The sequence below is a fragment of the Oreochromis aureus genome, linkage group 15 (genome assembly GCF_013358895.1).
Source record: "Oreochromis aureus strain Israel breed Guangdong linkage group 15, ZZ_aureus, whole genome shotgun sequence".
NCBI classification, from domain to species: domain Eukaryota; kingdom Metazoa; phylum Chordata; class Actinopteri; order Cichliformes; family Cichlidae; genus Oreochromis; species Oreochromis aureus.
In genome coordinates, this window is record NC_052956.1 from 15,414,030 (window position 1) to 15,428,390 (window position 14,361).

At 38.3% G+C, this 14,361-nt stretch overlaps 1 protein-coding gene across 1 annotated transcript in view; it reads left to right on the forward strand.

The window, feature by feature from the left end:
- Window positions 1-14,361, forward strand: part of rngtt (RNA guanylyltransferase and 5'-phosphatase) — a 99,867-nt gene that overhangs the window by 47,298 nt on the left and 38,208 nt on the right. Inside the window, exon 12 of the mRNA XM_031730214.2 lies at window positions 13,725-13,793. Coding sequence (XP_031586074.1) covers window positions 13,725-13,793 — 69 coding nt within the window. The remainder of the gene's footprint in view (window positions 1-13,724; window positions 13,794-14,361) is intronic.

Consider the following 14,361-nt stretch of genomic DNA (forward strand, 5'->3'; position numbering starts at 1 on the left):
AAAGAGTGTTACAGTCTCAGCCCACTGGAAGCTGGCAAGTTTCCCTTAAGAGTGAACTAATCATAAAACTCAAACAAGTCTAAGTTTTATTAACTTTTTGGTGTCTGACAGAACTTTTTCTAACAGGCGGTTTTTGACCTTGATGTCAGGAACTCCTAAAAAGTTGGAGCTTATCAGTATTGAAACCTATTCATTCCTTAAAGATGTTTTTTTTAATGTCTGAATGGTTCATAGGTGAGTGTTTATGGGCTTAACAAACAACTAACACAAAAGACAAACAGCCAATGTCCAAAGAAAGGCATTGAAAAACCTTCAGAAAGCCTGTTGCTGAAAACTCAATAATAAAAAAAAGTATAGAAGAATTTTTTTTAAATGATTTTTATTTTTTTTAGCTACCAAAATCCATGTTTTTAGTAGCCAAAAGAATGCAGAATTTCTTTTATTTTAATGAATAACATGAATAAATGAGTTGCTGTTGTGAGCAGATGTCAGACGTCTTTTGGTGGAAAGGTCTGTCTGGAACAAGAAACAAGTTACATCTGTTCAACTCAATTCATTGCTCTTTAAAGAAGGAATACATTTAAACAGGCTTTTCTTTTTTTAATTTCTTTTTTTTAATTCAATTTTTAAAAAGCAATCATGCGGTGAGGCCTTTTGTAAAGCTTGCAGTAATTAAATGTGGTTCAAGGTGTATTCAGATTCAATTAAGTCACAGTTTAGTAACCTTAACATTAAAAAAGGAAATTAGAGGGTCTAGGTTTGGCTGTGCCCTTTTTATAGAGTTTCTAATATCCCACCTTCATTTATCATATTTTAGGCCTAAGATGAATAAAGATTCCCTACAAAATACTGATATCTCCAACACAGCTAACATCTTCTCCCTGGAAACTAGAAAGTCATGAAATGGGAAGAGAAGAACCAGCTTTCTTACCTAAACTCAATGTCATCTTGAAACACCTTTTTTTTTTCTAACTGAGATTGAATTTGGATAGAGACCTGAAAAATGGTTATCTGGATACTTTTTTTGTGAGAGATTGCAGTCTTTTCACAGAGCACGAACCTAATCACACTGGGTGAGATTAAGGTTTAGAGTAGCATGCTGAATATAAAAAAAGCAATGAAATTGACTTCCCTTTAAAATGTAAGTAGTGAAGTGAAATAGGTTTTAGGGAGAATACTCTATAAAATCACCAAGGTTGATTTTGCATGAAGGCAGTTTTGTTTGGCTGCTTTTTGTTTGTGTGCTGCTGTGATGGCTGCTTTTCTATTGCAGTTTCCTGATGACAAAATAAGTTGAAAAGTTAGACTGAAAGTATTCAGAGTAGTCGCTTAGAATATCTGTTAGTTTGTGTGCAGTTCATGTTGTACAAGTGGCCCGAATAGTTTCCCTTGTTGGCAACATTGTGCTTTGCTTTAGATTTCACTGGTATTCCTATTAAATGGTCAGTGAGTATAAATTAGTAGTGCACTGATTGTCAGCAGTTGGTGACATATGGCCTTGAGGCTGCCTACACCTGATAAGCAGCTGCAGAATCTGTGCTGAGAGTTTAACCTAACATCATTTGAGTTGTCTGCTTTGTACTTTAGGCTGTGAAAAAGGCGAACTGAAACACGTGCATGTTTTAAATTATACCAGGAATTTATCTCTGCAAAGCCAGAAGGAGACTGAGTTTCTACGTAAGGTGTTAACTAAATGGATGCACTTTCAAAATTCAGTTGGAAAAAGTTAATCCCCGATGGTAGTGCTGCAGCTGTGCGAGACTGAAGCAAGCTACACCAACATTTCTCTTGTCAAATAAAACTAGTTCATGGTCAGAAGGCCAAAGATACGCTTTCAGATGGCTGATGGCCAAAATGTGATGAGAAGCCTTTTTATTCTTTCCCGGCTCCCCTTCCTCATTATTAATGGTTCTTGATTTCATGTAAATGTCCTCCCTTCATGGTGCTCTTGTTGCATTTCCCTGACTCATGAGTCAGAGTCCATGTTTGTCAGTCGGAGCAGGTATACGGTGGTGGGGCCGGAGGAAAGTAACGCCTCCGGAACAGCATGTCTCATTAGCTGAAGGCTGTCAGTCGGCTGGTTTCCCGTTGCTCCCTGACCTCACACCTCTGTCAGTCGAGTCTCCAGCTGTTGGTGCTGAAGAAGCAAGCACTCAGGTCTCAATCTTTTTTTTACCTCCTTCATGTGGGTGTTTTAACTTGGTTTAAAAAAACACACGCAAACACGCTTTAATCACAGCTTAATATAAAAGCTCCTCTGTGGTGATCTACCCAACATACTGGATAATGGGTAAGCTAGTAAGGTCAAATCTACATTATTGACTGTCATATCTACAAGATTTATCCATCCTAATTAAGGCCAGAAAATTATCTAATTTGAGGGTGGGGGGAACTCTTACAGCTAGGCTGCATGTCCCACCTACTTTATGAAATGCACTGCAAAAAAAGAAGGAAAAAGTGATTTGTCAGCCTGCACCTAAGGCCATGGTAATACATCCTCCACGGTTAGGTTCAAGAACAAGCTGCACTTCATAACCTGTGTCCTCACTCTCTCTCTTCCTGCTGTGGCTGCTGCTGCACCCACTCATAGAGGGAAACATGTTGACTGTTGTATAAGGGCTTATGCTGCGTGGAAGAACACACAACATGGACTGGATGACTAATGTTTGTTTACCTCAGTTGCTTTGAGATTTTTTAGTTTTCTTCAAAGCCTCCAAGACATTATGCAAGAGCTGATGATGCATGGCATATCTATACAGTAAAGGTCGGATTCACTGACGAGAAAGCAGCTGAATATGTGGCAAAATCAACTGAGGCAGCTTCTTTTATTTGTTCTGCTTGCCTGCTCTCCTTGTACCTTCCAGGCTCAGGGCGGATGGCGAAACACGTGTCCTCTGGGTCAGGTCAGCAGGTGTTCTTGCATTTCGCTACTCTGCTTTTAGGCTGCTGGTTTCTTCTTCTTTTTAAACCGTGGTTGTTTCAGGGTGTCCTTGTCCCCATCCACCCTAATAAAAAGCCCTTATCAAGTCAGCAGCACAACTTCTATTATGTTAAAAAGCTGATAATTTTTTTTTTTTAAATAGAATTTTTCTTTCTTCCTAAATTTTTAATCATTTCTGTGCTGTGAATTTTAAAGTCAAAATTGTATTTTTTGTAATTTTTTTTGTACAAGGACATAAAAACCTGAGTGATACTGCAGCTATTGCGTTATTTCGTTTTACAAAAGAGGAAAAAATGTTTTTGAACATAACCATGGAAACAGCATCTAAGCTTCAAGCTCGAAGTTGACATTTCCCATGGCAGCTGCTGGCTGGCTTGAACCTGAAAGGTGAAATTATTACAGACACACTAAATTCCTGTGAGGCACTATGGACTACAAAATGTCACACTGTGTATCTGTATAGAGAATGTTTTTCACCCTCTTTCTGACACATGATCCTATTAAATGCATCTGTTTCAGAAGAAGGACCTACATAAAGGTAAATGTCAATAAAGTCTTGTTTAAATTGCTTATGTAATACATGAGTGATAATCAACAGGAGATGAGAAGCAGCCAATAGACGGTGCCTGTTTGTTTAAAACTCTCACACGTGTACCGGTCCATTTTGAAATGCTAACTAAAAGAAACTGCCCAAAATACATTATTACTACTCATCTGTGTAAGTTTGATTTGTATACAACATATGTGTTATATGCCACATATGTTGTTACTGCCACATAACATTTTTATAAATTTTTAAAAAAAAATAGACATATTGTCTTCATGTAGGTAATCAACCAGAGAAATTTCGTTGTTAATCTAGTAATTTAGGCCTTTGGAAGTTTCATGAGAATATCATGCATCATTAGTTGCACTTTCATCCCTTATAGAGGTATTTTTACAGGTCTCTGTTACAGAGTTTTTGCAGACACATTATGAGTGTGGTGCATTCTCATACTTTGTAATTTTCCAGGAGCAAAATATACATTATTTAGTATAATGCCAGTATTGCTACATTTGTTAGTGTTAAAAGGTTGAATTGTATCCATTCTGTTTATGCATATACATTTTCTCCACAGCCCAATTACATATAGAAAGCCAGTGCACTTGTTTTTCCTCAACAAGAAGGGTAGTCTAAAATATTTCTGCTCCAGCGTGAAGCAAGAAATTTACTCAACTAATGATCCAATTAGTAAACAGTATCTGTAAATATTTTAATTGATTAGAATAGTTTTATTTTATCTGAGAAGTAAACCTCCTTTTTTCTTTTAGACTTTTAGTTTTCTAGTCATTGGACAAACACACAAATGGAATGACTTTTTGGTTGACCAGGATTATTTGCCAGTGTGAGCTGTATGCCTGATTGTTAGGAACATGGCCTGGGTTTGATTCCTTACATAAGGGGATCTGTCTCTTGTCTACACAGTCAACTGTCAAATAAAGTGAGCAGTTACTTAAATCAATCTTTTTCTGCTAAAAGTTATAGTTTTTTAATGCTTTGGAGTATGCCTTTGCTATTCAAGGTTTTTGTTTAATATCAAAGTTTAAGGTCAGTAATAGTATAATCACATCTAAATCCTGACATGTAACTCCTTTGAACTCTTCTACACAAAGTCTGATCTTTTACCTTTCAGATATGCAGCCAACTCCAAAACCATCACACTCTCCTCTCTTACTGACAGCACAGCATGCTATCGGAGCCCAGTAAAAGGCTGCCTCCTGGTCATTGCCTTTTCACACTGACACTCTGTCTGCTGTCTGTATGAATGTGTCTGAGTATGTGGGCTGTGTTCAGCACTGCTGTGCGTTCGCAGTAGTCAGTTTATCTTTCCTGTCTTGGAGGCAGGCCGGTGATGTGTCTAACTGGCAGTGGTGTAGCTTCAGCACAGACTTGGACTGGCTAAAGTCCCATCTCTTTCCTATGATCACTTAATTAATGCCCAAAATATTGATATTGCTCAAATATTGTCATTTTTACTGTCTCTTTGCAAAGGTTTCCACTGCTTGTACCAACTTGTAATTTTGTTTTTTTTGGTTGTAGCCCAGTCTTTAGACCCACTCCATACTCTTTTACCTCTTGACCAGTCACTGATCAATATGCAAGTATTGCATTACCTAACCATCAATAATACCGGGTGGCTTTTTAAAAATAATGACTCACAGAGTTTGCTTAATTAGTTATCTATATTTTACAGATGTCCTCACAAAGAAAGCCAAGTAAATATAGTTGTGTGTCTTAATGACCTTCCCCCTACATACTGAGTGGAGCAGGTAGGACACTGCTGTGGAAACATTGATAACAGATAAAACCTTCTAGCTAAAATATAAGAATGACTCATGGGTACTGCTCTTACTCAAATTCAAAGCAGCATAACCGTTTTTAAATAATTAGGCCTAAGTCACACAGGCCTGATTTTGACCAGTCACTAACTCCCTGACACGGTCGCCAAGGAAAAATGTGTTCCTAAACACCAGTTGAGTCGTTAATAGAAGTCACTGAATGTCACTAGGTGAAACCGGTCACAAAGTGCTGCACTGAAAACCACCTTGTGGTTACTTTGCCACGGTTGCCCATAGTTTGCATGAAAGACACTGACTTCACTGCAAACACCCACAAACGACCCGCTCAGGAGCAGTGAAACTGACATAAACCAAAGTGTGTTGATTGCAGCAGATTGGTGCTTTTACTTTGAAGGTGAATGTTTGCGTCTGCTCTGCATGTAGTTGGTAAGTGGTTGCAGACAAATTGTCAGTAATCTATCAATGACCAAAATAATTACAAAGAGGCTTTTAGTACAGCATCATCCAATAGCCAGCAACCACTCTGTGGTTTGGAATTACTGTAATCTAGGTGGTTGCCCAAGAAAAGGCTGTTACACCATGCCAGGTTTAAACAAAGTGTAGGTCTCTGTTATCCTCCCTCTTGTATTGTTTTGTTTTGGCATCTGTTGTTTTTTGTCTGTCAGTATTCTTTTATTTTCCTCTGTGATTAAATTTGAAATAGAATACCACTGAATAATAAATTCTCAAAGGTCTTTGAGGTGTGATTTATAATAAAGCCTGCTCAACAGTCTGTGGCAACCTATATCTCTAAAATAGAATTCAGTCCAATGCAGAAATAACACTGTCAGAGAGGTGTTAACGAAGCTCTGTGTTATTAATGCTTTAGTCAATAGGGTTACCGAACCAGACTTAATATTATTCATTATTAAGCTCAATTTTTTTTATGATCTTGTAAAAACTTTTTCCAATTTTGTGGCAAGAAATGTTGGACCATGTCCATCAGTCATCAAGACACCTGTCCGGTTAAACCAAATTCCCCTCATAACACAGTTTAATTTCACGCTGTGCCCTTGTGATTTTTCATCATCTTTGGCCTGTTCTAGTTTAATCCTCCAAGTGTTAATAATTGAGTTCTTCTTTGCTCTGTCACGACAACTGAATGCGTAAAGCTTTATCTTGATAATGTTTTTTTGGAAGTGTCAAATCAAATACAATCAATTTTCTTTCTTTCTTTTTTTTTTTAAAGAGACTGACATTTTCAAGACTGCATAACTGTGTTTGACTCCAGGCCAGCCAGTGGTTTAGCTGCCTTGCACACTCTGATGTGGGCTTTTCATCTAATAGGCAACTGCACACAGCCTTTATAGAACCATTCACATTAGGGTTGAAAGGAGCCTCCAGCAACAGCCCCACAGTCTGACTGGAATATCAATCCATCCTTTCCACCTTTGATTCAGCCCCCGCACCTAGACCTTAGAGTAAAGAGGATGAGCAGGCTGCAGGAAAATACAAAGGCTTTAGGAAACGAAAGTGCATAATAACAGTCCAGCTGTGGTGAGGAAGAGATTGTTATATTGCACAAAAATAAGCCAGTGTTACTTTAATAAGAATGAGCTGCATTATGCTGAATGCTTGGATTATTTCTATAAAAACACACCATAAGATGCATTTTTCATACATTATCCTATTTGTAGACTTTATAAAATGTCACTGTAGATATTCTTCATTACTTCATTACAAACATTCTGGGACAGATTCCTTATAAATGTTTTTACACGTAGCTCTGTTTTGTCACTTGCAACCTTCGCAGTGGAAACATCAATTCGTTTGTTTGTTTTTATAAATTAAATAGGAAGAGTTCAGTACACCTTTAATGCCTCCTGGTTTATTTCATCTTGGTAGGTTTTGACTTTTAGTAGAAATGCACAGAAAATGTTTCTACCTTTTGTCCGTTTCATTTCACTTGGTATTTCATACAAGCATTTGCAGTTCAGCCCAATACAGTCCGATATTCTTAACCAAACGGGGATGGGTCATTCAAAGTCATCTTGTAGCTCACAACTGTAATTTTGACCAATGGGATATTTTGTGGGAGCAGCAGAAAAGCTAAAAATGGTGCAAATTGGAGAAGATAACTGGATTAAATAAGAGTAAAAGGTTAAAATCTTTACCACAGTAGTGATTCCAGGTTTTTTAGACCAAAAAATCCCCCCAAAAAAAGCAATTTCGTAACTTTTGCAAAGGTTTCATTTTAAGTTTGTTTTTGAAGGTGAATCTGACTTTACTGCAGTTATATGGATGAGAAATTATGGCGACAGAGGTCGAAACAGTCCGATATCAAACTCCAAATGTATTTGATAAATTTGTTTGTTCTTCTCGGTTGACTGGTGCCATTTGCACATTTATTTCTCTGGCACTGTCATTTTTCTCCTCCAGCATCAAGTCATCAGAGCGTCAGGGCCATTACCTAGCTGGCTGTCACCAGCTGTCACTAGAGCTAAAATGATCAGTAGTTCGAAACAAAAGCAATCTGCAACACTTACAGTATCCGCATTCCCAAAGGGCAAATGCCCAGTATTCTTTTGGTCTATTTCCCCTCATAAAATTAGCTGCATCATAGTTTGTATCATCAGGTAGTGAGTATCTCTAAAAGCTTTGGAGTGTTGGTCAAAGCAAACAACATCTGAAATTATAAAAAACTTATAATTTATATGTATACTTTACAAAACAAATGATTATTAAGGTATTCATGAAAAATATTAGTTGAATTCTAGTTCTGGTGAACTGAAATTAAGCTCTCTCACATATCTCTGTGCTCCCAAAAACGTTCTAATCCATCAAGGCATTGACAGAGGACCTACTTGGTGTCCTGTGCGTTTTTACACTGGGATATTTGCAGTGTATCCTTTAGATGCCTTGGACTTCAGGGTGAGGCCTCCTGCTTGTTCCTGCTTTGGGCTCATTGTTGTGTTTCTCAGCTCGTTCCCGAGCCACTTTTGAGGTGTGGTAGGGCCTAATGTCCTGCTGCGTCATGTTGTTGCTCTCTGGCAGAGTCATAGTCATGGTTGGTCTGCCAGAACTGAAGGATTCTCAGCAAAGCATTGCATTCTTCACCAGAGAGCAATGTTATTCTATTTACCTGGGAGTGATTTTACTGTTTTGACTGGTGAGTGTATAGTTTCTAATAAATATCTAATATCTATGGTCTGACCATTATGGTATTTTTATTTTATTTTATTTTACTGAATCTGTATATATTCAGGTACCTGAAATGACTTTCTCCTGTGTCCTTTGCTTATATAAAATATGCCTTTTACTCTGTTGAAGACAAATCACAGTAAGAAAAAGAGGGAAGCAGAGTAGCATACTTCATGTCATTTCAATCCTATCAGTATTTGCTGGATATCATTCATCACTGTGTCCCTTTGTGAAATGAGCTCGAACGTGAAACACTGGTGAAGAAAATGGTCTGACTTCCATCACTCTGTCATTCAGTCTCTCTCAAGGGGAGAAAAACTGCTCTGTATATTACTGGTTGATTTATCTCCCCGAGCGCCTTCGTTGTCCTGTCTCTGTCGTGGAGTCTACGATAAAGTCCTGATCTCTTAATGGGGCTTTGCTATTCACCTCAACCTACTTGTCCCAGGCTCAGCTCTGTGTTTCCTTCCTAAAGAGGTTTAACCATAAAAGCAGGGTCGCTGCCCCCTCTCTGCATTATCACTCCAAGGAACTTCCTTACTGTAGGAGTACGTGTGAGTGGAAGTCTTCTTTTCTGCTCATCACTCCATCCAGGGTTCACTGTGCTTGCCGAAGGTGGTGGGTGGGTGTGCTAAGATGGCAAGAGAACTGAAATGGAACTCCCAGATCTTACCGCCTACGTGCCGTTCCTTCATAAAGACACCATTTCTTTTTAGTCTGGCTATCTGCCTTCTCCATGTCAGCATGGTTGTCAAGCTTTGTGTGATCTGCTGTGACTCATTCATCATTCTGGAGAGCACTGATGTTGCTCCACTTTCTTTGCAGATATAGCAGGGAGTGAACACTTTGCTGTTGCTTTAGATAAATGCATCTGCGCCCCTCTAAGGCTAATGACTTCTCTTACTGTCCTGGAACACATCGTCTGAAAAACAGTGACTGTTTAGCCCGAAAGTACTTTGTGGAACTCCTCTAGTGGTATAATAGACATGCTATTTGAATGCAAATTCTTTGAGAGTTTTTTTTTTTTAACCCAGAAGAGCTGTATGTTGCTATATGCATTATGCTGTAAATTACCCAAGGATCACACCATTTTCCATAGCATCCATATCACTGAGATCGCCATTTCAATAAAGGTGATGAGTTATTGTGTAAATCAAGTGGTATAACAGCAGGACAGAGATCTGTGGATGAACAGAAGAATAGATGACCGCAAGGGGAGAATATTGATAAAAGTCACAATCTCTAGTCCTGCCGCGCTGGTAAAATTTCAAAGAAGCTGTCAGATTTTTTTTTTTTTTTATGCTACCAAATGGATAAATTTGACTGTGGAGCCTTTAGACCACAAGTAGTGCAATGGGATGTTTTGAGGTTTTTTTTTCATGAGTGGGTCCCCTTTTCATTTTTACTGTGCATACAAGTATATGAAAGCAGGTTTTTGCTTCCAGCTTTACATACTCCACTGTCCTAACTGCTGGTTGCAGCACTGTGGAAAGAGTCATAGCAATATGTGAGCAGTAGAGGTAAAAAAAAATAAATAAAACTGGCTTTGCAAATGTTCAGTGGAAAAAGAAACCCCTCAGGGACAAACACTAATTATAAAGCATAATGTTATTTTAAACTTTAACTTCTAATAACAAGCACTGTAGTGGATGTCAGAATGTTTTGGCACCATGAATATATTTTTTTCAGTAAATAAAAGGTGATAAAACGCTTTATTTAAAAATTAGAGGATAAAATACTGCCATGCATGTGGTATAACAGGTAATTTCTATATTTGTGTCTTAATATCAGTATATTTGTATCCCCATTTCCTTTTAAAAATGCAATAAGTGAATAAGTGTCCTCCTTCGCAGCAGATTTTTCTGATTTATTATACAGCAGAATCTGCTCTCTTCAAAGAGAATTTTTGTGACAGCGTATATCATCATAGATCACAGAGCAGCTGAGGCAAATCTGTTGGTCTAATGCTGGACAAAATACTCAGGTCAGCGGGACCTTAGCAGGAGAAACCATCTATATAAGAATTTTATGGTCTTCTGGTTTTAGCAGGCTTTTTGAGCCCTGCGCTGAGTGGAAATTTAGTTGTCTCATTCCACACTTTCTTGTATTTGTGATTGAGCTTATAATTTGGTTTGTCTCCAAGCAGCACCAGGACAGATGACAATCTCTCATCTCCTGTACTACGAGTGTGCGTTAGCTCATCTTGGCTCTAATCATAGTTGGCAGTCTTCATATCTACTGAGCACTTTGCTATCTCCTAGTCAACAGGCACTTTACAATGTTCATGGCTGCTTATTGAAATGTCAGAGCTGGACAATAAGTAGAGATGTATGCTGGAAATGTTAATTAAAGTTTAATGACCTCACTTTATTGTCTGTCATTACAGCGAAGACATGATAGAATATATTATAAAAGGTCACCCCTGTTCCACCTTTCAGTACCTTTCCGCATGGCCGAAATGCATTGCTTTCTGCTTTAGCACATCTTGATGGCTTTGATATGATACCTGATATCTACTGCAGTGCACTAATGCATTTGCTTTCTGTTTTATTGACCAAAGCCATTTCCTGCTTGCCGAAATATATTTACACTCTGCATGAACATACCAAATGCCAAAGATCAGTGAAGGTTTGCAAAAACAGCATAAGAAGCTTCCTCCAACATAACTACAGCAGATAATGATGACGCAGATTTTTTTGTTTTGGAGTTTTTTTTAATGTTTCCATATTTTTATGCATTTGCTCTTGGCCAGCACAGTGAATTAAAATACAATACTGACACAAAGATGTGGGCCACGATGAACTGAGAGGAACTGCAAATAATTCCCTGTGGGTTCATCTGTATGAGTCACACCTTTCATAAATAGTCACATAGCTGATCATTCATATAGTGCATATTTTTGCAACAGAGAGTGTGACATTTCTTGCTTTGCAAGCCCTCTTTCTCAGCTGATTCTGTATTTTCTGCTACTGTTTGGCCCTTGAAATGCTTATATTCAGTTCTGCAGTGTGTAGCTGTGCAATCATATATTAGGTTTGACAACTGGCAGAATTTTCCATGCCACATGACACGTTTCTATATCGATTTCTCCCTTTCCCAGCAGTAGCAGCAGCATTAGTGGGTTTCGCTTCCTGCCACTGTGAACATTGACTTTATATTGGCAATATTTCACAGCGAGCACAACACTAACATCCCAACATCACATTAAAGTCTTTGCACAGTTTTATTTTTGTGGAAGGTTGAATTGCCACGCGATTGCAGTTTCATCTCGTTTCTCTTGTTCACTCTTGAAACATTCGTTTGAAGGTCTTGCATTTCAGTTTCCTACATTTTCAAATATCACTGAAGATGGAGTACTCGGCTAACCCTGGCTGGCCTCTTCACATTGACCTCCCCCCTGTCAAGCACACAAAAGCCTCAGGCTTCATTTTTATGCTTGACTGCACATAATTTTTTGGCATTTTATTTCTCTGCTTTCACAGTGTTTGGATTAAAGCACTTAAAAGCTGTTTAATTTTCACAGTTACAGAGTTGTATGCTTCCATTCTCTACATTAAAAAACAAGGAGGCAGTACAAGAGAACATAGCTTATAGTGAACCTGCAATGAGGCACTATATTTGTATTGCAAAATATGCAGGTTTATGAATTAAATACAAGTTTAGTGTGCAATAACAAGAGTAAAGAGTATTACATGTTTCTTGGACAGCATCCTAATAGGTATTAAACTAATTATGTTTTTGAGTTTTTCAGAGGTTTGCCTTGAGACAAAACTTGAGTATTATGGATTCAAAAAGTGAAGTTCTGCCATGACTCCAGCAGATGAGTTGTTGGATCAGCCGAAATCATTCTAAGCATCCACTTGAGAAATCTCATGCAGAGTGAGCTCATGAATCTGCTTTAACTGCAAACACAGCAATCTTCTTTGCAACTCACCTTCACACCAGCTTCTCTTTTCAGGATATATCTGACTGAACCAAGACCATTTGTCTTGCTCTCTAGTTGAAGAGGTGTGCTAATCCCTCTTTATGCTTTACATAGATATGTTTGAAACAGGTTTAAAACAGCATTTGGATACCTCCATCAGCTGACTAAAAGGGGAAACAACTGATAATGCTATGGGTAATAAATAGATCTCTCTACGCCACTTAATGGACAGGCAGTGGAAAAGTGGAAGCTGATACAGGAAATCTTTAAGTCATACCCATAGACAGTATAAAAGATGAACGTAGCTACTGTGACATCATTCACCAGTTTGTTGAGTTTAATAGCCTTGAGATGAGCATTTTTTTTCGTCACCATCTTTAAATGTGATTTGATGACAAGAGACATGTCTAACTGTGAAACCTCACACTCATTGGCTAATGGCTTTCAAACACAAGGTGGAAGCCAGTGAGCATATCCCTGATAATCCTTGTTTTTGATGCTTAGATACTAAAACCCACACTTAATGAAACCGTGGTATTTCTCCCCATTTCTCCTCATTACCCTTCAGTGATGTTTCCAAGAGTCATCTAATAGGTAAACTGTGTTTTTACTGCAGCTCTGGAAGTGTCCAGTGTAAGAAACTACAACCGACTGTAGATGGGTAACAGTATTTATTTGAAAGACAGGACAAAAATTTAAATTGCTCTTGAATTGGGAGATTTTCTCATATGTTCCCAATGCAGCTGGTATATTCAGCATTAATTTAGAAATGCTAATATCCTTGCTGTCGTTGCCATGGCAGTTGATGTGCTTCATGATGTAGAAAATTTGCTTTTGCTGTACAATGACTCTATCTCCCCTGGGCATCCCTCCTCAAGTACGGTGCCATTGTTCTCCTTTTCTTAGCAACAGCTACAGTGGTTGGTGTTCATAGAAGAGATGAAATGCTGTCTTTCATGTCATCAGAGACCTAATGATTTCTTGCTATTTTTGTCCTTAACCTAGTCTGTCAAGTTATCTGTATTGATCTCTCAGAGATGCATTATCAGTCAAAAAAGATTAGTGCTTAGTCTCAAGGCTACAAGGAGAAAATAACATATCAGGCTTGTCCTTGTAACTCTGAGTGATTTGCCAAATTTAAGCCTTCCGGTTATGCTGAAACTCGATACTTCATTGCTTTTAGAGTGTTAGTTAAGTGTTGGCAAGCTCTATAGCTTTAGAAAACTTCATAAATCAATGTAATTTCCTGTATTTTAGCTAAAGCTGTCAGTTGTCAATCTTATCATTTATCTGTTTTACTTCACTCAAACTGGGCTTTTTTCTTGTTTTTTTTCCCAGCTCCTAGAAGGCAGTTTCACATCCCAGGTCAGCCATGAAGTCGATGGGCTTATCTTCCAGCCATGTGGGGTAAGCCTTCACCAGAGTGTGACAGTTTGTCATTTTTCAAACCCTTAGTCCCGTTGCTGCAGGTTGATTGTCAGACTCTGCTTTGTCTTCCTACATGCGCCTACAAAAGAATCGAACAGCTTGTCACTACCACCCACCGTTTGTCACTCTCTGTGCCAGTCTTGCCCTCGGTTATTGTAAAGGAAACTGCAATACATGAATTCACAGGACTTCCTGTAAGACAGTACGCAGTAAACTTGACACACAGTGTTTTCTGTTACAGCCTAAACGAACTTGGTTGAAATACGGATTTGCTTGGTGTTACGACAGCAGAAAATCCTATGGTGGTAACACTAAAACACCTCTTTTCATCATCTGCGATTGACTCAAGGACTTCTAATCCACTGCAGTATATTCTACTGTAGCGAAATAATATACAAACATTAATGCAGAAAGACCCTGGAGTGAAGTTTTTATATTTTACAAAAACTTCTGTCCAATTTTCAACACCATTACAGAACAACCATGGTTTTATATCGTCTACGCTAAATTCTGACCCTACCTTCCTAAAATAGCAGGAGAAACCGAG